The following is a 23,507-nucleotide window of genomic DNA, read 5'->3' as shown; positions in this document are numbered from 1 at the left end:
CTTCAAGTAAAGAACAATTAAAGTGGAAGGAGGGAAATGATAAAGGTAAGAGCAAAATCAGCAAGTTAGGAAACACAATAGAGAAAAATCAATAAATATGTCATTCAGAGTACAGTCCTGAGACAGAAGCTACCCGTTATTTCAACAGAGTAAATACAAGGAATTGTTAACCAGGATAGTAGGAGGTGATTACTGAAAAAGGTAGAAGAGGACAGTAGATACCCAGAACTAGCAGACAGAAAAGAGCAGCTGTTACCTCTAGGTTGAAAAGAGTAGACAATAAAGGACCTGGGAGAGGGCCCCTGGTCCCCAAAGTCGGAAATTCAGCTCTCTTTGTAGAGGTCATGACCAGCGCAGGAACAGGCTACCTGTTGTGGCAAGAAACTTGCCAGGAGGCCTGTCCAGTTTGGGTCTGTAGATGGGGCCTGCCTTTGGCCAGGGAGTCGGCTGACTTGGGCTGGAGCTGTTCTGCAGAGGAGACCTGACTTTGCCCAAGGGTGTGAGTATGTTGGAACTAGTTTCTGTTGCTAGAGGTCCTGGGCTGCTGGAGCCAGCAGCAGACCATGGGAGGGAAAAGCGTGGACTGAGCACAGCTGGAGTTCCTCTGGGAGGCCATGGGCTCTGGCCAGATAAAAATGGAGTACCAGACCTGAAGGGCCCGTGTCGTGCTGCTCTCCCCTGGTAGGTTCCTTTCCCTGTTGACCCAGTGTAACTTTCCTCAGGCTGGCAAAGGATAAATTTTGACAGGATTAAGCTCCACTATCACAAAGAAGAGTGAATTTGAACCTGAAGACAGTAAATCAATAATTGACACAGTCGAAAAGCCCAAAGTTTGTTCTTTGATAAGATCAATGAAGTCTGTAAGCATCTGGGGAGACTAAGGAAAAAAAGGAGAAAAGCAGTAATCATATCAGTAATGAAAAGGAGGACATTACTACAGATCTACAGACAGAAAAACATCAAAGGGATAGCGTGAATATGTTTCTTTACCATTTAAGATATGGATAATATTTCTTTGAAATTGAATCACATTTTTAATTCATATTAAATTCAGACATTTAAGGAAGTGGTGGCACTAGTCTTACCCAGTCATTCAAGGTTTTAAGAGACCGTATAACTTTGGTAGTGAACTCATGAATGCATTACAAGAAAGAAAATTTATGTCAATGTCTCTCATGATCAAGATATAAAATCTTAATTGAATAGCAGATACCATCCAGTGACATGCAAAAAGGATAATATGTTAAAACTAAGTGGATTGTATTCCAGGGTGGCGTGAGTGGTTTTTAATATTCGGAAATCAATGTAATTCATCACACTGATGTTAAAGAAGAAAAATCTCATGGTTGTTTTCATAGGTACAGCAAAAACACTTGATAAACCACAATACCCATTTGTGATTTGGGGGGAAAAAAAAGGAACTCTTTCAAAACCAATAGCAGAAGGACATGTTAGCAATTCAAAGTATTTACGAAAAAACACCAGTTCCTGATGGTGAATTGTTGATGGCTTTCCTCTTAAGAATGAGAATGAGAATGAGATAAGGATATTAGCTATTTAGTCACCATTGTTCTTAAGGAAATAACCAGTACAGATAAGCCCCCCCCAAAAAAGTTCTAAGGATTGGAAAGGAATAAATTGTTTTCTGTAGATGACAGTATCAAGTATATAGAAAGTCCAAAATAATCTGCAGAGTAATACAGATTCTAAGGTTGCTGGGTGAGAAGTATTCAGAAATCAGTTGTATTTCCGTTTACCAGCAGCAACAACAGAACAGAACATGAGATTTTTAAAAATTCGTACGTAATAACATCAAAAAAATCAAGTGCTTTGGAGTAAATAGAATATGCAAAGACCTCAATATACTGAAAACGATGCAACATTGTGGAGTAAAATTTCAAATCTAAATAAATAGGTATACTGAGTTCATGAGGAGTTGGTAAGCTGAATATTATAAAATGTCAGTTTTTCTCCTAAATAGCTAAATACAATTCCAGTTAAAAAAAAATTCCAGCAGGTGTGAATGGGTGTCACTATTAATAGGCTTATTTTAAACTTTATGTGCAAAGTAAGAAGACCAAAGATAGTTAAGACAATAATTAAAGAACAACAAATCTAGAGGATCTATGCTACTAAATATCAACACTTAAATAGCTGTAGTTATATATATATATATGTATATGTATACCTGAATCACTTTGCTGTACACCTGAAACATTATAAATCAACTATATTTCAATTTAAAAAGCTATAGTGACTAATAAAGTGTGGTATTAATGAAAATATAGTCTAGAGAAACAGAATAGAGAAACCTAAATCTCCACTTTTTATACATATAGTCAGCTGATTTATGAAAGGTTTTATTATAGTGTAGTGGGAAAATGATCATCTTTCTAAAAATGCTGGGTCAGTTCCCTGTATAGATAAAGTGAACTTTTCAACGTCTACCTCTCACATGAAGCAAAAAATCCCAAATGGGTTTCAGACCTAAAAGAGAAAGGCAAAAATGAAGTGAAAACCAGAGTACTTTAGTTTGGTAAGATGTACAGCAGTGGGAGCTCCTGTACATTGTTGATGGGGGTGAAAATTGTTGATCATTTTTGAAAACCATGAGACTATTGAGTAAAGCTGAACATCAGTGTCCACCCCTGTGACCCTTCAGTTCCACTCCTGGGTATATTTTCCACAGGATGGGTGCAGTCTCATGGATTGAAGAACAGAGGTGATGAGGAAGAATTGAAAAAGTGATAGGAGAAGCATGTTTGGGAGGGAGAATGAAGTGTTCTTATTTGGATGTTTATGTGTTATAGTGATAATGGGGCTTCCTGGTGGGGAAAAATAGGGACAGTGAGTGGGGATAGATATGTCTAATATTAATCTGTCAGTACAAAATTTGAAGTCTTGATTTTTAAAAGCTGTATTTTAAATTTAAAATGTTACACTGTATCTTGTGTGTGCGCACAGTAGGTGCTTAACTCATTAACAAGTGCTTATTTGGTTGTGGCCCTAGTCATATTTATCTCAATAGGTACTGTTGATTTGCCTTTTTTTTTTTTTTTTAACTGACATTATTGTAGCAATGTGAAAGTCTTAATTGTGGGACAGAAGCTATTTTGAAGTACACTTTCTGGTAATGATGGTGTACTTTTATAAACCAAACAGCTGAGTTGTAATTTGTATTGAAGCTCATAAGTTGGTTGGTTGGAACCAGAAAGCCTGTGGTTCTCCTTGTAATAGATCTGCAACATTGTTTCTCAACAGAGAACCCAAACTATTAGTATTTGGTGTCTTGTTTCCTAGATGATCCTGGCTCTGTTATATGAACTTATAAAGGTCCTTATAGAAAATTGCCATTATTTTGAGTTTCTTAATTAACTGTACCTTTTGGCGCTCCCCGTTGTGTTCATGTGATCATTACTAGGTTATGTTTTCTCTGTGTTTGGTGAAGATTTTATTTTTATTATTTTTTTCCTTAAATTGATTTTATAATTTTTTTTAAGGCTTACAATAACAGCACTAGGAGATAAGCTCAATGATTACTGGAATGAAATGAAAGTGAAGAAAAATGCAGAATATCCTCTAAATTTGCCTGTTGAAGATATACAGTAAGTACATTTAAAAATAACTGACTGTAATGTCAAGATGTGATATTGGTGGTGATTGTACTGTGTAAACTTTTTTTAATGGAGGTACTGGGGATTGAACCCAGGACCTTGTGCATGCTAAGCATGCACTCTACCACTGATCTATACCACTTCTTGCGTAGGGTGCGTAAACTTTTTAATCTAACCCATAGAAATAAATCCTACGGCTCGAATCAGCACACTGTAAAATGAACGAATGAATATATACATTTACACATATACACAAAAGTCATGAAACAGCATTTACCCATATTTGAAAAAAATGCTGGTCTTTACCCATTAAACTGATTTCATGATCCACTGATGGGTTGCATCTTATAGTTTGAAAATTCTGGAGATAGGATCAAGAGTCTAAAGCCAGATTTAAGTTTAAATTCTAGTTCTGCTGCTTAAGTGGCTGTGTGACATTGAACATGTTACTTGACCTCTTGTAAGCTTCCATTTTATCATTTGTAAAATGGAAACAGTAATAGCACTTACCTCCTCAACTTGTAAGAATTAAAGATAAGCACTCAGTAAAGTATATAGTATGTAGTAACAGTCCTCTGAAATGATAACAACTCAGGGTGCCTATGGAAAGATGTCCAAGATACGTAATGAAAAACAAAAAGGATGCAACTCAGTGTATTAATTTCCTGTTTTTTTTTAAAGTGTCCGTATACACATGCATAATTCTATAAGCATAGAAAAAGCCTGCCAGGATTAAAAAAAGTAACAGTAGTAACCTCCTGAAACAAGTTTATGTTTACTTTACAAATTTCTGGATTGTTTGTTTTTTTTTAATAAAATGTGTAAATGCATTTTTTTTAAACTAGAGTTAAAATTATTGGTATTAAGATGAAGTCGTTAAATGAGTCTACATAAATTCTTTTCAGGATCATTGTAATTTTCAAATGATAAACATATGAAAGCCTTTTATAAACTAAAAGAATGTACAAATTTGGGTTATTCAGAGAGATGCTATCATAGAGTTAAAATGTCATGCAATTATAAAAATTGCTTAAATTGTAATACAACTTGCCTGTTTTCTGTACTTGACTAGTTTATTGTGTTAATAAATGTATTAGATTTGACACTGCAGGTGCTAACTGAATATAAATTTCAGAGCAAGGCGTTTGTATTATTTTCTTAGGTTTGAGTTTTTATTATGAAACAAATTTAACAGTATGCTATTAAACAAGATATTTAAGTATCTTTGTTTAAATTGGTCTGTCACCTTTAACCTTCGAAGGTAACCAGAATTGTTTTTAAAAACTTAACTTACTGACCAACATAAATAGTTATGTCACGGAATTTTCAGGGACAGAGTTAAATAAAAGGGGCACTTTGTGGTAGAAATGATATGGAAGGTCTAATGAAGTACTTAGATCCTATTTCCATGCTAATATTTGTTATTTTGTTACAGGAAACGTCCTGATCAGACATGGGTTCAATGTGATTCCTGTCTAAAGTGGCGAAAATTACCAGATGGGATAGATCAACTTCCGGAAAAATGGTATTGCTCCAATAACCCTGACCCACAGTTCAGGTACCATATAGTTGGTAGTACCCTTTTGGGAAAGGCAGAAAGTACTATTCAGGATGTATGAATAGGCGCTGGTGACGTGTTATTCCCATGTGATTTTTCTGATTAGAAGTTGTGATGTTCCAGAAGAACCTGAAGATGAAGATTTGGTGCATCCCACTTATGAGAAAACCTACAAAAAGAAGTGAGTGTTGTATTAATGTATGGTGGGAGAATAATACCCAAACTTCAGCAGTGATGTGTATGCAGCATTAGTTGATGCTTCTCCAAAATAAACTTAGTACAGCCAAAAAAGGTTATGACCCCTCCAAAAAAAGATTATGATGTGGAGTGCATCACATTGAGTGCTTTTTAAGTTTATACTGTGGAAACCTGCTGTTTTTTCACCTGCTCTTTATTGCTGTCCTATCTGCAAGAAAGATATTTTGCATATCCAGTATAATATTTGTCTTTGAACTGCACACAGATGAATCATAAGTGAATACAGCCCTTTATGAGCTTATAGTCTAACAGGGAAAATGAGACGTGTATTACCAATTAGAAGTTGACGACTACCATAAAAGGCACCGTCCAGTCCTGTTAGGAAGCCTGTAAGGAGAAATTATTTCTGGCTGGGGATGGAAAAATGGATAAGGAAAATTTATGAAGGACATTTGGTAATAGGCCTTGAAGGGTGGGTAGGATTGGGTAGGAAACAATGATTTGTTCAGCTTAATTAAAGTAAATATGTGATGTGCATAATGGAAGATAGAGGTGAGAGAGAGAAAGCTGGGTAATGATAGTGAACCATGGTGAACATTAAGCCAGCATACTGCACACGGAAGGCTGAGTTCACAAAAACCATCCTCCATATGGTTTTGATTTACAGTGCACTGTTTTTGAAGATAAATCCAGTAGCAGGATTAGAAGTAAAGAAACCAGTTAGAAAGTGTGATACCCTTCTTCAAAGTCTGAGAATAATGCTGGTGGGTATGGAGAGTTTGAGGCAGACATCAGGGTGTAACTGAGATGAGATGGGAATTAGTCCCCTGCCTAGGGCTTACCACTGATTATAATGAAATTGAAGCAGAGGTCAGTTAACATTATCTGAGTGACTTAGTTGTGAAATGGCAAGTATGTCCTTGGAAAACAATTAAAAATAATAATGCAATAAATTTAAATATGTTTCTTTTTTCTTTCCTTTTTTTTTAAGAGACAAAGAAAAATTCAGGATCAGGCAACTTGAAACAATTCCTCGGGTAATTAAGCCTTCCACTTTATAGCTGTGTCTTATCTTGGGTTGTAATTAATTTAACAAATACTCAATGTTAAGCTTGGGAGTTAACATAACGAATTGAAGCAATCTCGTTCATTCAGTTCACATTCTGTCTCTCTTTTTTTTTTTAATTTTAGTATAGTTGATTTACAATATTGTGTTAGTTTCTGGTATATAGCAGTGATTGAGTTTTTTATATATGTGTGTGTGTGTGTATATTCTTTTTCATTATGGGTTATTACAAGATATTGAATATAGTGCCCTGTTTGCATATCCCATATAATATTTGTCTTTGAACTGCACACAGTTGAATCGTAGGTGAATACTGCCCTTTATGAGCTTATAGTCTAACAGGGAAAATGAGACATGTGTATTACCAATTACCTGGATATACCATAGGACCTATCAGCAGGATAATATCTGCTAATCCCAAACTCCTAATTTACCCTTCTCCACCTTTCTCCTTTGACAACCATAAATTTGTTTTCTATATTTGTGAGTGTTTCTATTTTGTAAATTCATTTGTGTCATATTTTAGATTCCACATATAAGTGATATCATGATATTTATCTTTGTCTGACTTCCTTATTATGATAATCTCTGGTTCCATCCATGTTGCTGCAGAAGGCATTATTTGATTCTTTTTTATGGCTGAGTAATATTCCATTTGTGTGTGTGTGTGTGTGTGTGTGTGTGTGTGTGTGTGTGTACGTGTGTACGTACACATACACCGCTTCTGTAGGTTGCCTTTTCATTTAGTTTATGATTTCCTTTGCTGTGCAAAAGCTTTTAAGTTTAATTAGGTCCCATTTGTTCATTTTATATCTCTGTTGCTTATCTATATTATACATAGTAGTTTATGTCTTAATCCCATACCCCTATCTTTCTTAATGCTTAATGCTTTCTGAGTGTATGAGTAGGTAGTTGTACTTCTTGTGTAAGTTTTGGTCTGCTGCAGATGGGTATGTGTGCTTGTAATTACACTGAAGTGTTTTCTTGTATAAAGACTGAGGGTTTGAGGATGAGAACAGAACTGGGAGAAAAGAATAGTGGGCTCACTTTGGTTTTTAAAGGCAGTATCTTTATTTATTTTCAATTTCTTTCCATTAGAAAAATAAGTTTTTATTATATCTCTATAAGCTTTTTTTTTTTTTTAATGGAGGTATTGGATTTTGAACTCAGGACCTCTTGCATGCTAAGCATGTGCTCTGCCACTGAGCTGCTACCCTCCCCATCTCTGTAAGTTCTATATATAGTCCAGGGTCAGCAAATCTTTCTATAAAAGGCCAAGTAGTAAATATTTTAGGCTTTGTGGACCACATACAGTCTCTGTGGAATATTTTTTCTTTGTTTTCTTCATGCCTTTGAAAATTCTTAGCTCATTTGCAGACTGGATTTGGTTCAGGTGACAATGACTTTATGTGCTTAGGGTGATTCTCAGTGCCTTCTGGGATAAGGGGATATGAGAAATAGTATCTTGTGTTTTAGACATGGCACATTTAAAAAAATTCCTTTAAGAACATTTTTCTTTTTCCCTTCAACAGATTCCTGCTGAACTATTATTTCCAACAAATCCTGTGTCAAGTCAAAGCTTTTCTCCTGTTAAGGAAGGTATTCCAAGAGGACACCTTTCAGAAGCAGCAAATACTTATGCAACAAGACTTATAAATCATCGAGGTTCACCCCAGTCTGAACCTGAGAATAACAGGTATGGGGAATGAGTATTAAACACAGCCTTTACGTGACACTTCTATGGCAGTAATGTATTTCTAAGTAAGTGTAGTTTATATGCATATAAAAGATCTTAAGGGCACATTACTTTGCTTTTATTGTCTAAACTTACCTCCGCTTCACTTATGCCACCTATTTAAATCAATTAAAATAGTATTAGTTGTATTCATTGTGGAAGTTATCAACTCTTTGAAATTCTGTATAGTATGAAAATTCCTACTTTTAAAATTAGCATTATCTGAGTAAAGAAAAACATGAAGTGGTTAAGAATACGATATTGTAACGTCAGATGTGACCCATAAGTTCTTAGTCTAGCCAGTGCCATGCTGTGTACTTTGGGTAAGTGGATGGAGAAGGAAGAGAGATGTATAAGTGGTGTGAGTTGAATGGTTAGCTCTCTTGACTGGAATGGCCAGGGAAGGCTTTATGATGAGGTGGTACTTAAGGTGGTTCCTGAAATTCTAAGAGCAGTACTCTGCCCAGGTGGCCCCTTCAAAGGGATTAGAATGAACACAGGTGAAGAAGAAAGAGCATGATGCCAATAAACTAGTACATCAGACTGACTACATCTGATAGTTGTTGAAAGAGAAACATTGATACAAGATTCTCTGAAATAGTGGGGTCAGATGTTCTGAGAGGTTTTATAGCCTTCATCAGATTCTCAAAAGAACTTTTGAAGATTCAGAAAAGATTAGAATAACTGCTCATATATATAGTAAATGTATTGTGTACCTATGTATCAAGGAAAGCATGTTTTTAAATAGTTTGCTCTTTGTAGCCTACATTTTGAGGATTTGTTTTCTGGCGCATTGCTGTTTAACTGAGAACATATGTGAATTTTTTTTTAACTCGTCCTCATAATACACTTGGCTTTTCTTTATAAAGATGATTCCAGACAAAGTAAGAGAATCTCTAGCGTTTATAGACAAGATAATGGAACTTATTTTTAAAATGGAAGAAGAAAATAGAGGGAAATTATTCATTAATTTTTAAAGCCAGCATTCTCAAGTTCATAGAGCTTAAGTCTCTGGAAAGGTGGTACCTAAAATAAGTCTTAAGAGAGACAAATAGGAATTAGCCTGGTAAGAAAAATAAAAGGGCAACTTCTAATTAAATGCTTAACTCCATAGATCCCTAGGCAGTCTCAGAATTTGGTTGGATACTTCTGACGGTAGAAAATAGAGGTGACCACAGGGGCTTGTATGAACATTTAAGGAAGAGTAGTTCCCTAAACCTCTTTCTTATCTGCAAAGTCCGGCAATGCTGCTTCTCTTTCTCTGACAGAAGGTAGGAAATTTACTTTCTGGAGCAATTTTTGCTGCTGAAGATGTGAGTGAGCCACTGTTTTGGAAACAGAAGGAGTAAGGGATGAATAACTGAATGATGAGAAATCCTCTCCCTTCATTCCCTCATTGGGCTCCCCAGAGGCTCCCCAGAGAAAAGCCCTAAACAATGATGACAGCTTGAGCACCCTTGGAATCACACGCTCAGACCTCACTGCTTCCAGTCTGAAATATAAATATAGCCAAGGATCCCCAGATGTACAAAAGTGAAACAAAGGGAGTAGATGGAACCATGTGAAATTTATTGGGAGGTGGGTAGATACTGAACAAATAAATCTCTTAGAAGGAAAAGATACATAGTTGAAAGAAATACATAAGGGGCCAACATCTGAATAAGGAGATTTCAGAATGGGAATCAGAGAACAAAGGGGAGGAAATAATATAAGAAAGATTTAGTTTATGCTAAATACCCAGCATAATGTCTGGAAAAAGATAAGAAATATCATCATGAAATTTTAGAGCACCTGAGAAGAGAGGTTTTTTTCCTTCCAGAAAGGAAAAACCCAGGCTACATGCAAGAGATCAGGAATCGGAGTGGGAAGAACAGTGAATGACAGATGACAATGGAATGATGCTTTTAAAGTTTTGAGAAAGTGATTTCTAACCTAGAAGTCTATATAAAAATCAAGCCAGCAATGAACTTGAGAGATGAATAAAGATATTTTCATCATGGAAAATTTCACATTTTTTATGTTGTGTGTACCCTTTCTCAAGATTTTATTGGAGATTATTCCCTCTCCATATAAGAAAGGGGAAACTCTTGAGAAATAAGGTCTAACACATAAAGTCCAAATAACAAGCCCTCTGAGTGGGGCAAAAAGTAATTAATTGGTGATAAATTCACGGAAAAATTAAGCAGATGAAGAAAGTGAGGCAATTTTTAATACAGGGGAAATTGTTTTACATGAAAGGATAGGGCATGCAGGTTTACTTTGTGGCTCACCTTGGATCACTGAATGTTGATTAAGAAAATACTATGGAGGGCAAACTGGAATGGCGGTGCCACTCACTGAGCTCTGGGATTCAAAGAGCAGCCTGGGATGGGTGGTAGCATTCTGTTTGCACATGTGTAGACTGAAATGCCGGAGGACATCAAATGAAGAGATGTTTGGCAGTATATGGATCTGATACTTAAGAGGTCTCAATAGTCTGTTTCTTCATCTGTAAAAGGAGAAAATACTGTCTACTTCATTAAGTCGTTGGGCAGTACTATGAGATACATCATTTAAAAAAAAAATGAACATGGGCATTTCTTAGAATTTCAAGATAGTTAGATTACTTCAAGGTCATCTATTTTTGTCCATGTCTACATTTTATAATCTTACATTTTATACTTAAAATATTTTCTAGCCTGAAACGGAGACTTTCTACTCGTTCATCAACTTTGAATGCAAAGAATCGAAGATTGAGTAATCAAGCATTTGAAAATTACAAAGATGACGATGATGATGAAGATGTCATCATCTTAGAAGAAAACAGCACTCCCAAGCCTGCAGTGGATGATGATATTGAAGTGAAATTGCAGCAGAGTCACCTGGAGCAAAGTGGAGTTCAGATCGAGCCTGTGGGTGACAGTGAAGCTTGTGGCCAGACTGGTTCAACAGGCACTTCAGCATCCAGGTGCGATCAGGGAACTACTGCAGCCACCCAGACTGAAGTACCAAGTTTAGTGGTTAAAAAGGAAGAAGCGGTCGAAGATGAGATAGACGTAAGAAATGACACGACTCTACTGCCGCCTTGTGTGGGGGCTGAAGGAAAGACACATGAAACCCAGGAAACATTTGATAAATCTGCTGGTGATGCTGGTTGCCAGTTAAGTGAACTGAGAAATGAGCTGCTTCTTGTCACCCAAGAGAAAGAAAATTATAAAAGACAGTGTCATATGTTTACTGACCAAATCAAAGTGTTACAGCAGAGGCTGCTGGAAATGAACGACAGATACGTGAAGAAGGAAACTTGCCATCAGTCTACTGAAACTGATGCTGTATTTTTACTTGCAAGTATTAATGGCAAGTCTGAAAGTCCAGACCATATTGTATCCCAGTATCGGCAAGCTTTGGAAGAAATAGAAAGGCTGAAAAAACAGTGTAGTGCTTTGCAACAAGTAAAGGCTGAATGCAGTCAGTGTTCCAATAGTGAGAATAAAAGTGAGATGGACGAAATGGTTGTGCAGTTGGATGATGTATTTAGACAGCTGGACAAATGCAGTATTGAGAGGGACCAGTATAAAAGTGAGGTGAGTTATATCACTCAGCATAATGGGAGTCATGAGGATCCAGGGGTATCTAAATCTTAACTGCTATTGGCTAGATTAGAATAAATCACTTAATATTTCTGTTTATCGACTATCTGCTACTCCACTGGTTCTCACCTGGAAATGGTCCTCCCTGGGGGCATATGGAAATGTGTAGGACGGTTTTGGAGATGGACATTGCTGGAATTTAATGGATGGGGACCAGGTCTGGTAAATGTCCTGTAGTGTATAGGACATTGCTGTGCAGTGAGGGACCATCTTTCTCATTCCCACTTAGATGCTTACTTACTAATACCATGGGAGTTCTGTGCCTGTTATTAATAAGTCTTAAAATAACCATCTGAGGTGGATGGTGATACTTCATTTTACAGATGTATCCTGTATTGGTTATGATCAGGTTCCTTTGCAGGTGACATAAAACCTCAAATAATGATAGCAGCTGCACAGCCATCAGAGACACAGGCTCCTACTTTGTTGCTTTGCTTCTCCACCTGCAGTTGTGATCTGAGATGGCCCTTGGGGCCCAGCCAGCATATAGCTACATTCCAGGTCGCAGGAAAGAGGAAGGTGCGATTCCTAAAAGGTGCTTACATGCCATCTGTCAAAACTTAGTCACCTGGCCAGTGGATAACTTGGAAATATAGTCTTTTTTATTATTATTATTTTTTATTTTAGGGGGTAGGTAATTAGTTTTTTGTTTATTTATTTTAATGGAGGTACTGGGGATTGAACCCAGGACCTTGTGCATGCTAAGCATGCACTCTACCACTTGAGCTATATCCTCCCCCTGGAAATGTAGTCTTTATTCAGGTGTTCTTTTACTGAGGAAGAAAGGAACCCCCAATTCAAATTTGGGTAGCTCCTTTTAAAAAACATTTTATGTATTATATTTACATGGTGTTCGAAAGGAGAGTTTTTCTGCTAAAAAGAGTTTGGAAACGACCGTATAGTACTGTATTTCCCCTTCTTCCTGGCAGTGATACCAACATATCTGCTCATTTAAACATTTCTCCTGATGTGTTGGCTTAGCTAGATGACAAAATACATAAAAATCAATACAAGCTTTCTGTTTTAACTTTTTTGCTGTTTTAGCTTTAGCTAATGAGTGTGCAAGAAATGAAAGTCATTATGATATCAACATAATTTAGACATTTTTATCTTGTTTTTTTTGGTTTTTAGGTCCCACTTGTTTTAGTCATGCTTTAATATTTTTTTTATTCTTTTAATGTGGAAAGACAGAGGTGAAACTGAACAAGTGAATCTTTATAGAAAGCTATTGCTTTTTTTGTGGTGTGTTTTTTGGGTTTTTTTTTTAATCTGATTTTTTTGATGGTAATTTTCACCAAGCAAGATTTTCTACATTTCTTAGCTTACATCTGCACTTTGACAATAGTATTTTAAAATTTTACGGTTATAAAATTAATTAAGTAATTTTTTTGTCAGGTTGAATTATTGGAACTGGAAAAATCACAAATCCGTTCACAGTGTGAAGAGCTGAAAAATGAAATCGAACAATTAAAATCTACAAGTCAACAGATGGGAGCAGATGTTTCAACTTCAAGTAACATTGAGGAGTCTGTAAATTATACTGATGGGGAAAGGTAATATTAAATGAGGCATTTCTCTAGGTCTACAGTTCTGGTTAGCATGATAACTTAGTTGCTAGCACACATCAAACAGATTGTTCTTTCAAAGGAAGTTACTGACTGAAATTCCTTTCTATCTGCTAGAAGGTTGCTGCCCTATTCGAATGAATTTTTGCTCAAATAAACTCAAAAATAAAAAAAAGTTAACTGCTGTGGTCCCAACATTATGATAGACAGTTACAAAAGAAGTGCATGTCATCATCTGTCCCTTCAAGGAACTAACAATTTAGGCTCAACTTAAGTGGAATAGGAATGTCAAAGGAATAAAGCTCTTGACTGGTCAGAGTGATTTGGAATGCTTCTTGGGGAAAAGTGAAAATTGAACCAGATACTGAAGAACGGGTTGAATTAGGCAGTGACTAGAAGACAGTGGACTGTTTCATGAAACTTACTTTTTCACCGTGATTTCCTTTACTTCTGTACTTGGCACCATTTCATTATGGTTTGCTAGCTCATTTTACTACATGCCCTCCTCAATTTTAACTTTTAGGAGATCACAGAATTACATGGTACAGGGGATTAATTAGGAAGAAGTTCTGTGAAAATAAGAAAACAGTAAATGAATGATAACCTTCTCTGAGTAAGATTTCAAATGGGCTTGGGGTTCTGACAGTGTTGGTGGTCTGTTGATAACTTACTATTCAGAAATTGTCATTAAGGGCTAAAATTGTGCAATTCTTCCTGCTAATATAAGACTTCATACCTAAAAGGTACTCTTGTTGAGAAATAATCTCCTACTATCCTCACTTGACATTAGATATATTATTACTTGGTTTTTTAGCTTAAGTTTTTTGAAGGATTTCGTTAAATCTGTTCATGGAAATAGAAAGGATAGAATAGTACCTATCAGCACGGAAGGCAGGGGGTCAGAAAAAAATCCTAACTGGTGTTTCTGAAAATGGGAACCACAAGCATCTGTGATGCTTATAAAAATGCAGATCCTTGGGCCCTGGAGTAGTTTATTAAATTGGAAACTTTCAAACAATCAACTAGATGATTCACTTGTACACTAAACTTTGAGTAACTCACGAGCTTTTAGACCTGTGCTTTTTCCGAAACAGTATAGCCACATTTGGCTGCTGACACTTGAAATTTAGCTAGTCTGAATTGAGATGTGCTTTAAGTGTAAAATACATGCTGAATTTTGATACCCTGGTATTTAAAAAAATAAAATAAAATACCTCAGTATTTTGATTATATGATGAAATGATAGTATTTTAGCTACATTGGGTTAAATAAAATATGTAACAACATTTATTGTTTCATCTTAGTTTTTAATGTGGCTATTCAAACATTTTAAATAGCATATGGAACTCAGTATTTCTCTCAGTGCTGTTCTATACACTAACATAGGGATCTGTGACGTGTCCCGCAGACAAGAGGAATTAGCCAGGACAGTCAGTAGACTATGAAAGGATCATACTGATCTTTTTGTCTACTTGTCATATAGAAATGGGCCTCTGATCGAAGATGAGTGGGAAAGCTTGGACAAGAAAACCACTGGTATGGGAATGATGTAAAATTTTATCAAAGACCCAGTGGAATCTTAAGCTCACAAAACATGCTTAAAATAACATTTTTGTGCCTTGTCAACCCAAAGATGAGCATCTTGCCCCATCAGAGATTTCCACCCTGGAAAGATCAGTATCTAAAATAAAATGGACTTACATTTTGAAGGGGGCAGAATAAGAGCATACGTTAACACTTGATCCACGTGTTTCACTCAGCTTCGAAGCAAAGGCTGCTGTGTGGCTGTAGGTATTTAAAGTCTAGAATGTTGATACTCACATACATGTATGTGCACCAGGAAGGAATGATAATCTAATCCAGGATTTCCCAATGTTTATAATAAATGCATAGTAAAATGGATAGTCAGTGAACTTTAGCATATGATAGGTTCAAAGAAATCCTGCATTTTAAAATAAAGTCCTGTTTAACATTATTTAACCCAAAGTTTTATAAGTTTATTTGACCACAGAACCATTTCTTTTTCCTTTTATACAACTATGGATATCTCACAGTACATGTTTTAGTGAATAATTCAGTTTACTTTCCTCAAAAGGAAGCTGAAATTCAAAGAGATGCATTCTTGTTCAATGTTCTCACTTAGTATAATATCACCATTGTTTTCCAGGTAATAACAAAATTTTCAGTTGTAAATAATGTATTGTAATAAATGTATTTTACCAGTCCACATTTTCTCCAGTCTCATATTAAAATTGTACTAGTTGGAACCAAATAGAGTGATTAGTTTTATGAAACACTCTATTTATCAACTGATAAATTCTTAATTATTAGATTAAATTATGAATTAAGTTAAATGAATTATTAAATTCTGTTCTCTAGAGAAGTTTTGCTTTTCCTTTAGTTGTATATCATTCTACAGAGATTCAGTTTTAATGTTTTTCTTAAATATTAAGCCCTACATGACTATTAAACTGTTATTTATAATGTTCATCTAATAGGTGAAATATTTGTATTTGCAGCCTCAAACTTCGATCTCTTCGAGTTAACGTAGGACAGCTGCTGGCCATGATTGTACCTGATCTCGATCTTCAGCAAGTGAATTATGATGTTGATGTAGTTGATGAGATTTTAGGACAAGTTGTCGAACAAATGAGTGAAATCAGTAGTACTTAAAAGTATGTTCTATGTGAGATAATAAAAATACCTGCTCAGCCCTTCTGGTTGTACAGCTTTCAGAGTGTAAACAACTTTGTTACAGATATGATAGGTAAACAGACTGAAGAACCACGATCTTTTCTGTATTCTATGCATTCAAGTGTGGACACAAGTATTGTGGACACATTATCCCACTTTTGAAATGCCCATGAATCATTGGTATTGAGCAGCTACTTAGCCAATTCATGATTTTGCTTTGAAATGTAAATATTTGTAATTAAGTCTGCATATTTTTTTATTACCCTGGAGGACTCAAGTGTTTTTCACCATAGGTTTTCAGGTTGCCCCTAACCTTTGTGCAGTTTTCTGGTTCCCCAAAGTGTATTTTTCTCTGAATTGAGGGCTGTGCCATAACACAAATGGAAATGTTCCCTTTGATTTTCTTACAGAGAAGTTTAAAACAGGGTTTTTAAAAATGGACTAACAGTCCTGATAAGTTGCAAGTGAATTGAGCATTAATGCTGCTTTTCTATAAATTCTTACCTCCTGAAATAAGGTAAGTAGAAACTCTATCCATTTTGCTAGGATTTTTTTGTGCTGAGATTGCCAATCATGGTTAAACAAAAGTGTTTTACAGAAAGAAGAAATGATCTTTAGTATAAAAAAAAGTATCAAAAGTATTTTATGTCCCGCCACATTTACTTTGAAGCCCATTTTTGGCTTAGTCCGCATGGAGTGGGCACAATAATTGTTTAACATTTCTTTTTGTGAAATTTCCTGTACAGCCTTTTGTAGGATTACTACAGGTTAATGTGAGTTGAGGAAGACAGTCTTTCTCCAACAGTACTGCAGATCTTTATATTATATTACAGACCTAAGTGTTTTATATCCAGGAGTTAAGCAACAAACTTCCTAGGATCATGGTATTACATGCCATAAAAATTATGCTTTATTGGTCCCATGTTTTGTGCAATTTGAAAGAGATGACTTTATTAAGTATAATTATGTATATATATATAATTAAGAATCATATTTTCCACAACTAAAATGTGCATTATTTTTTCAAAGTTTTATCATTGCTATTTATTTTTACTTTTGTTTCTGAACATTCAATATATGTTCTTTTTGTATGCTTAATTACATGTGTCATGTACAATATTAAATTTCTACTGTACATTAATTTCTTAAATAAGCAAATAAATGAAGATTGTTTTTATTTGCTTGATAAAGTAATTGAAAGTGTATTTTTGGTATGAAGCTGGTTTTCTGTCACAATTGTATCTGCTCAAATTTTAAAATATCTTGTAATAAAATAAATATATATATGATGGCTAACTCTTCAGGTACTACTTTAAAGGAATTCTACATTCAAGATACATTTTGAAAGTTAAAATTGTATCTGTTAGGACCTTCAAGTTGAGCTCATTCTACTATATTAATTAGAAGTTATAGTTAGAAGACTAATGCTATTTGTTTCCATTAAGACTACAACTGAGCTCACCTTGAGAGTGTGTGTGTACATTTTACGCTCAAAAAGAAACTTTTTCTTAACCTAAAGAAACCTTGCCTAAATGATAACTGTGTATAGCATGTCTAAGTTGTGAATATTTATGTAGCAGTTATTTCTGGAATTTGCTATTTTCTCCTTCCTTTTGGTCAGCTGTATTCTTGTAAAAATGCAGATTTTATATGGCTGTTAACTGGCTTAATGGAAAAGTTAATCATAGAATTTGTAAGAGAAACTTGCTTGCTAAAATGATTCTTTGGAAATACCTATTACTCACTCTTTAAGAAAATATTGCCAAGATACGATTCTTTGAAAATGTGGCTAACAAGGAGTTTAGCAGAAGAGTAACATGGGCTTTCATGGCATATGTAATTTTAAGGTAGAGATACCTTTTTTATTAAGTTAAATTTGTTAAAAGGCTAGTGTGGGAGGACAGTGTTGCTTAAACTCATTACTACTTTAAAACAAAAACAGTATGAGAATGTAAACCAGAACAGTCCACAGTCCCTCCAAACAGGACCTGCTTTAGTCAGCTAAGGCTACAAAATCAGTAAAACCTGTGTTCACATAGCAGGAACGATGTGGCATATCCATGTGTCCTTTATTTGGGCCTCAGATTCCTGATGTGGGTGGGTACTGCTGGTGACTCTGCCCACGATCTCAGACACTTGATTCTTACTGTCACACAGCCCATTAGGTCATTGTTTGTCCTGGAGGAATAATTAAAGTGATGGGTACCGGTGGTTCTCGCCACTGCCTACATTTTAGAATCACCTGGGGAGTTTTTAGGAACCCCAATGTAAGGATGCAACCCATACTAATTAAGAGTCTTTGGGGCTGGACCAAAGTATCAGGTGTTTTGTTTTGTTAAAGGCCTTCCAGTGCAGCACCATTGCTTAAAGCCATTGATCTATACCCTCCAGTGTTGAATATTTACAAGTGTTGAACTCAAGTGGGTCTTGAAACAAACTCAGGATCTGCATGGCCACTTTCTCACTGGGGAAAGCAAGGATGGGGAGAGGGAAGCGGAGCTGGTGCCCAAGTTAGAAATGTAAGTGCAGCAGAATCATAAGAAGTGAAAAGACTTCCCCACTGCCTCCCTAAAGGTAACCACTGTTATTTTTCGATGTCCTTCCAGAAAATATCAGCTGCATACACATACACATTCATATATATGCATTCAGTTTATATTAAATTTTATATCTTTATACTTGATTATATATTTGTATCAAATTTACACAAGTATTACACCATATAATTGGTAATTCCATATTACTCTTTTGAACAGCTTTAGTACTGATACGAGTATGCTCCCAACGCTCATTTATTTCTCATCTTTTGATATTACAAAAAATGCTGCTGTGAAAATTAATACATATCACAGGCTTTTTCAAGTATACCCAGAGTGTAAATTCCTTGTAGTGAATATTGGTAGGTCAAAGAGTGTATGCTATATTAATTTTAATAAATGTTGCCATCCAAAAAGGTTGTATTTATACTCCTATGAAAAACAAATGTTTGAGCGTGTTTTTTTCTGTCCGTCAAACTTGCTAGTCTGATATGTGAAAAAATGGGAGCTTGCACTTCGTCTCAGGTTGAACATATTTTCATATGTTTTATTGGTCATTTTAATTCCTTTTTTCTGTGTACCAAATCATCTCTGTCTATTCTCTTCTGTTGGGTTTTTTGTCTTACTGCTTTAAAGAAGCCAAATGCCCGTTATGTGGCCACAAACTGCCCAGACAACTCCTAGCTTTCGGAAAATCCACAGGAGGTGAAATTGTACTTTGCACAGTGTCACATAAACAGACTCATTGGATTGGAGTCAGAGACCTGCCGGATTCATGCCTTTATACACAGCTGGCCCTTGAACAATTCAGGGGTTATGGGTGCTGACTCCCATGCAGTCAAAAATCATGTATAATATGACTTTCCCCAAATTACTAATAATCAACTGTTGAGCACAAGCCTTACCAATAAACAGTTAACATTTTGTATGTCATATATGTATCATATACTATATTTTTTACAATAAAACAAGCTAGAGAAAAAAGTTAAAATCATCAGGAAAATATGTTTACTGTACTGCCGAAGTTTGTCATCTGTTAAGAAGATGGACCCTCACCTTCCTTTGTGGTAGCCTAGTGTAATCCATACAGTTGCTTCAAGGTAGCCTAGCTTGTACACTAGTCATAAAATTGTTACGGCATACAGTATTGCAGTCATATTCATAACACAGTATTGGAAACATTAATATTTTTAAAAAACGACTTGGCTGTGATGATAGGCTGATATGCATTTTCTCCAATTCTGAGAAAGGCATACTGTATGGTAATGTAATTCTTTGAAAGCAAACTTACAAAACAAAATTAATGCAGAAATTGTATACTAAATATCTTGTGCCTATGAAAGGTTAGTATCTACGTAAGTTTTATGCATTCATGACATTTACCTTTTTCTTAATTTTTTTTATTTTTCTAGACTATGTAGTTCATCTATTTTTTCATTGTAATCTCCCTCCAAAATTCCAATATATTTACTGAAAAATCTGCATGTAAGTAAACCCATGCAGTTCAAACGCATGTTGTTCAGGGGTCAGCTGTATTTGTCTTTTGGACATTGGCCGCAGATCACGAAAGGAATGCCATTACTATCCATCCACTTGGCATAGAGGAAAATATATATTATTTTTAGAATTAATTTTATGATCACAAAGTTAATTTACATATACTGGCCTCAGGAGAATGTCAAGACAAGAGAAGACAGTCTTGGTAAATTCAAGCCGCTCAAAGATAGGTAAGTGTGGTCATGGAGAATGAATTTAACCATTATGAAACTGGAGTGTGAACCACAAATAATTTCCTACACAAACGTGCTAGTAAGCATGGGTTGTGAGTAAATACAATTTCCTATTTCAAACACGTATAACAAGTTTAACCTCAAGGTTCAGTGTTAATTTCTTGCAAAGCAGTCAAGACTCAACATGGTAACAATATATAGAATAGACTCAAAAGAACTTTTTACCTCAATCTGGCTAATATGTGTCTTCAATATGTAAATACTATCCAGAACTCAGCCATACCTTCATAACAAAGTGTAATGGTGCTTTATACTCAGAAAGTACAAAGTGAGTCGAACAGTCTTCCTAATCTATGGGTTTCCTGTTCAGTGCTATTGAAAATTGTGGCCGGTGTTTTGTACTGTGTGGCCTATGTTTTGAAAGTTTGTACTGTGATCTGAACCGGGGCTGACGAAGTAATTTGGATTTACTTTCTTTTTCTATATAGGCAGCTGTCCCATGTTCTTGTGACTCCCTTAGTGGAGAATCTCTCAAACGTGTTTGTGGGGACACTTGAGACTAGAAAGCATTGTTCCCAATTTGCTGTATGACTTTATGCATGTCACTTCTGGGGGAAGTGTTCATAGACTGAAGAACGGAAACTTGCTATGAGATCCTCAGAGTTCCAGGAGTGTGAGTTGTCCAACTAGCTGCCAGCAGAAGTGACACAGTCTGACACATTGTTCAAGTCTTACGCTTCCTTGGTTAAATTTATTCCTAAGTATTATTTTCATGCTATTGTAAATGGAATTTTTTCTCAGTTTCCTTTCTGAATGTTCATTGTTAGTTTAGAAATGGAACTGATTTTTTATGTGATTTTGTATCCTGCATCTTTGCTGAATTCATTTATTCTAACATTTTTGTGTATGTGGAATACTTAGGGTTTTCTACATATAAAATCATGTCATGTTCAAAGAGATAGTTTGACTTCTCCCTTTCCAATTTTTATGTCTTTTATTTATTTTTCTTGCTTAATTGCTCTGGCTAGAACTGCCAATATTATGTTGAATAGACATGGTGAAATTGGGCATTCTTGTCTTGTTCTTGCTCTTAGGGGAGAAGCTTTCAGTCTCACCATTGAGTATGCTGTTAGCTGTGGGTTATTCATACACTACTGTTACCACATTGAGGAAGATTCTTTCCATTCCTGGTTTACTGTGTTTTTTTTTAAAGCTTATTTTATTTAGTATTTATTTTTATCAAGCTTATATATGCACATAGTTTAGAGAGCCAAACACTTTGCTGGGGGGGGGGTGGGTGGAATTGGATTTATTTACTTAAATGGAGGTACTGGGAATTGAACCAGGACCTCGTGCATGCTAAGCATGTGCTCTATGACTGAGCTATACCTTCCCCTCTGTTGTTGTTTTAATTATGAAATTATCTTGAATTCTGTTCAATGTTTTTTTTGCATCAAATGAGATGATAATGTGGAGTTTTTCCCCCTTCATTCCATTAATGTGGATGGCATGTTGATTGGTTTTTACATGCTGAGTTATTCTTGCATTTCAAGAATAAATCCCACTTGGTCATAGTGTATAATCCTTTTAATATGTTGCTGAATTTGGCTTATTACTATTTGGGTTTTTTTGCATATATATGCATAATATTATTGGTCTGTGTTTTTCTTTTCTTGTGGTTTCTGTCTAGCTTTGGTATCAGGGTAATGTCAGCCTGATAGAATAAGTTAGGAAGTGTTTTCCTCCTGTTTAATTTTTTGAAAGAGTTTGGGAAAGATTAGTGTTAATTCTTTAAATGTTTGGCAGAATTCACCAGTGACTCCATCTATCCAGGTCTTTTCTTTGTTGGAAGGTTTTTATTGAGTCAATTTCCTTACTAGTTTTAAGTCTATTCAGATTTTCTACTTCTTTGTGATTAAGTTTCGTAAGTTTTGTGTTTCCAGAAATTTGTCCATTTATATAGGTATCCAGTTTTCTGGCATACAATTGCTCATAACAGTATTCTATTTATTTCCATAAGAATAATCCTTTTTATTATAACATCACTTTTCATGTCACCACTTCCTTTTCTAATTTTAGTAATTTGAATTTTTTTCCTTAATCAGCCTAGCTAAGGTCAGTTTTGTTGATGTTTTCCAAAGAAACAGCTTTTGGTTTTGTTGATTTTCTCTATTGTTCTTCTATGTTCTCTTGCCCCTCCTATATTTTGAAGCAAATTCTACATAGTATATAATATCATCTGTAAATAATGTAGTGTTATCACTGAGTGAGATTTAAAATTTTTCATTTCAGATTTTAAATAGGATTTTAAAACACAAAAATAATACTGTTATTGTACCTTAAATATTAATCATCCTCCAATATCAAATCTATTTAGTATTCAAATTTCTTTGGTCATCTCATAATTATTTTTCCAGCTGGTTTCTTCAAGTTGGGATCCAAAAGAAAACATACTGCATTTGGTTGATATGTTTCTAAAGTTTCTTTAGATTTGTAAGTTGTTCTTCCTTTATTTTCTTTCTTTTTAGTTATTGAAGAAATCAGAATATTTTTCCTTTAGTTCCCTCATTTTGTTACTGATTTAATTAAAAAATCTCTTATATTTTCTATAAACTAGTAGTTGGATCTACAGAGTTAATCACATTCAAGTTCTTTTTGATTTTTTTTTTGAGTTCTTAGGCAGTACTATGTTCATCCTATTGCATCACATCAAGGGGTACATATGTGTATTTGTCTCTTTTTGCTACATTAAGATCAATTCGTGAGTTAGTTTTGTCATCCAAATCCATCCTTTATGAAGTTCCCTATCATTCTTTTACATAATGATTTTTAGCATTCATTAACAATCACCTAGATCCATTATTTTATTAGAAGCTGTGAAATGGTGATACTCATATTTTCAATTCCTTTTGAATTGCTGGGAAATCTATAGAGAAAACCTATTTAGTTATCCTCAGGTATATGATTCATATGGAATAGGCAGGATAAATGTTTGACTCAGGTATTGTTTCCCAAATATCTTCCAAAGGTAACCAACAAGGTTTTTGTTGTTGTTGTTAATAACATTGTCAACTTTTGAATTTAACATTTTATGTGTTTCAATCCATTGTGGCCATTTTCCAATGGAAAATTGTCTTGCTCTGGCTACAGGTCTCTTCAGATTGGCTCCTATGTCCTTACT

The 23,507-nt window shown here is 35.2% G+C and overlaps 1 protein-coding gene across 3 annotated transcripts in view; it reads left to right on the top strand.

Annotated features, from left to right (window-relative positions):
* The window catches only part of MORC3 (MORC family CW-type zinc finger 3), a 36,993-nt gene extending 19,638 nt beyond the window's left edge, over positions 1 to 17,355 (top strand). For all 3 annotated transcript variants that reach the window (XM_074357957.1, XM_074358010.1, XM_074357985.1), the window contains exons 10-17: positions 3,501 to 3,605; positions 5,050 to 5,172; positions 5,279 to 5,353; positions 6,362 to 6,407; positions 7,969 to 8,132; positions 10,849 to 11,734; positions 13,196 to 13,353; positions 15,885 to 17,355. In XM_074357957.1, coding sequence (XP_074214058.1) covers positions 3,501 to 3,605; positions 5,050 to 5,172; positions 5,279 to 5,353; positions 6,362 to 6,407; positions 7,969 to 8,132; positions 10,849 to 11,734; positions 13,196 to 13,353; positions 15,885 to 16,038 — 1,711 coding nt within the window. In that variant the 3' untranslated portion in view covers positions 16,039 to 17,355. The remainder of the gene's footprint in view (positions 1 to 3,500; positions 3,606 to 5,049; positions 5,173 to 5,278; positions 5,354 to 6,361; positions 6,408 to 7,968; positions 8,133 to 10,848; positions 11,735 to 13,195; positions 13,354 to 15,884) is intronic.
* Positions 17,356 to 23,507: the final 6,152 nt, after the last annotated feature.

Source organism: Camelus bactrianus, chromosome 1 (assembly GCF_048773025.1).
Source record: "Camelus bactrianus isolate YW-2024 breed Bactrian camel chromosome 1, ASM4877302v1, whole genome shotgun sequence".
Classification (NCBI taxonomy): Eukaryota; Metazoa; Chordata; class Mammalia; order Artiodactyla; family Camelidae; genus Camelus; species Camelus bactrianus.
This window is presented reverse-complemented; position numbering and strand designations above follow the sequence as displayed.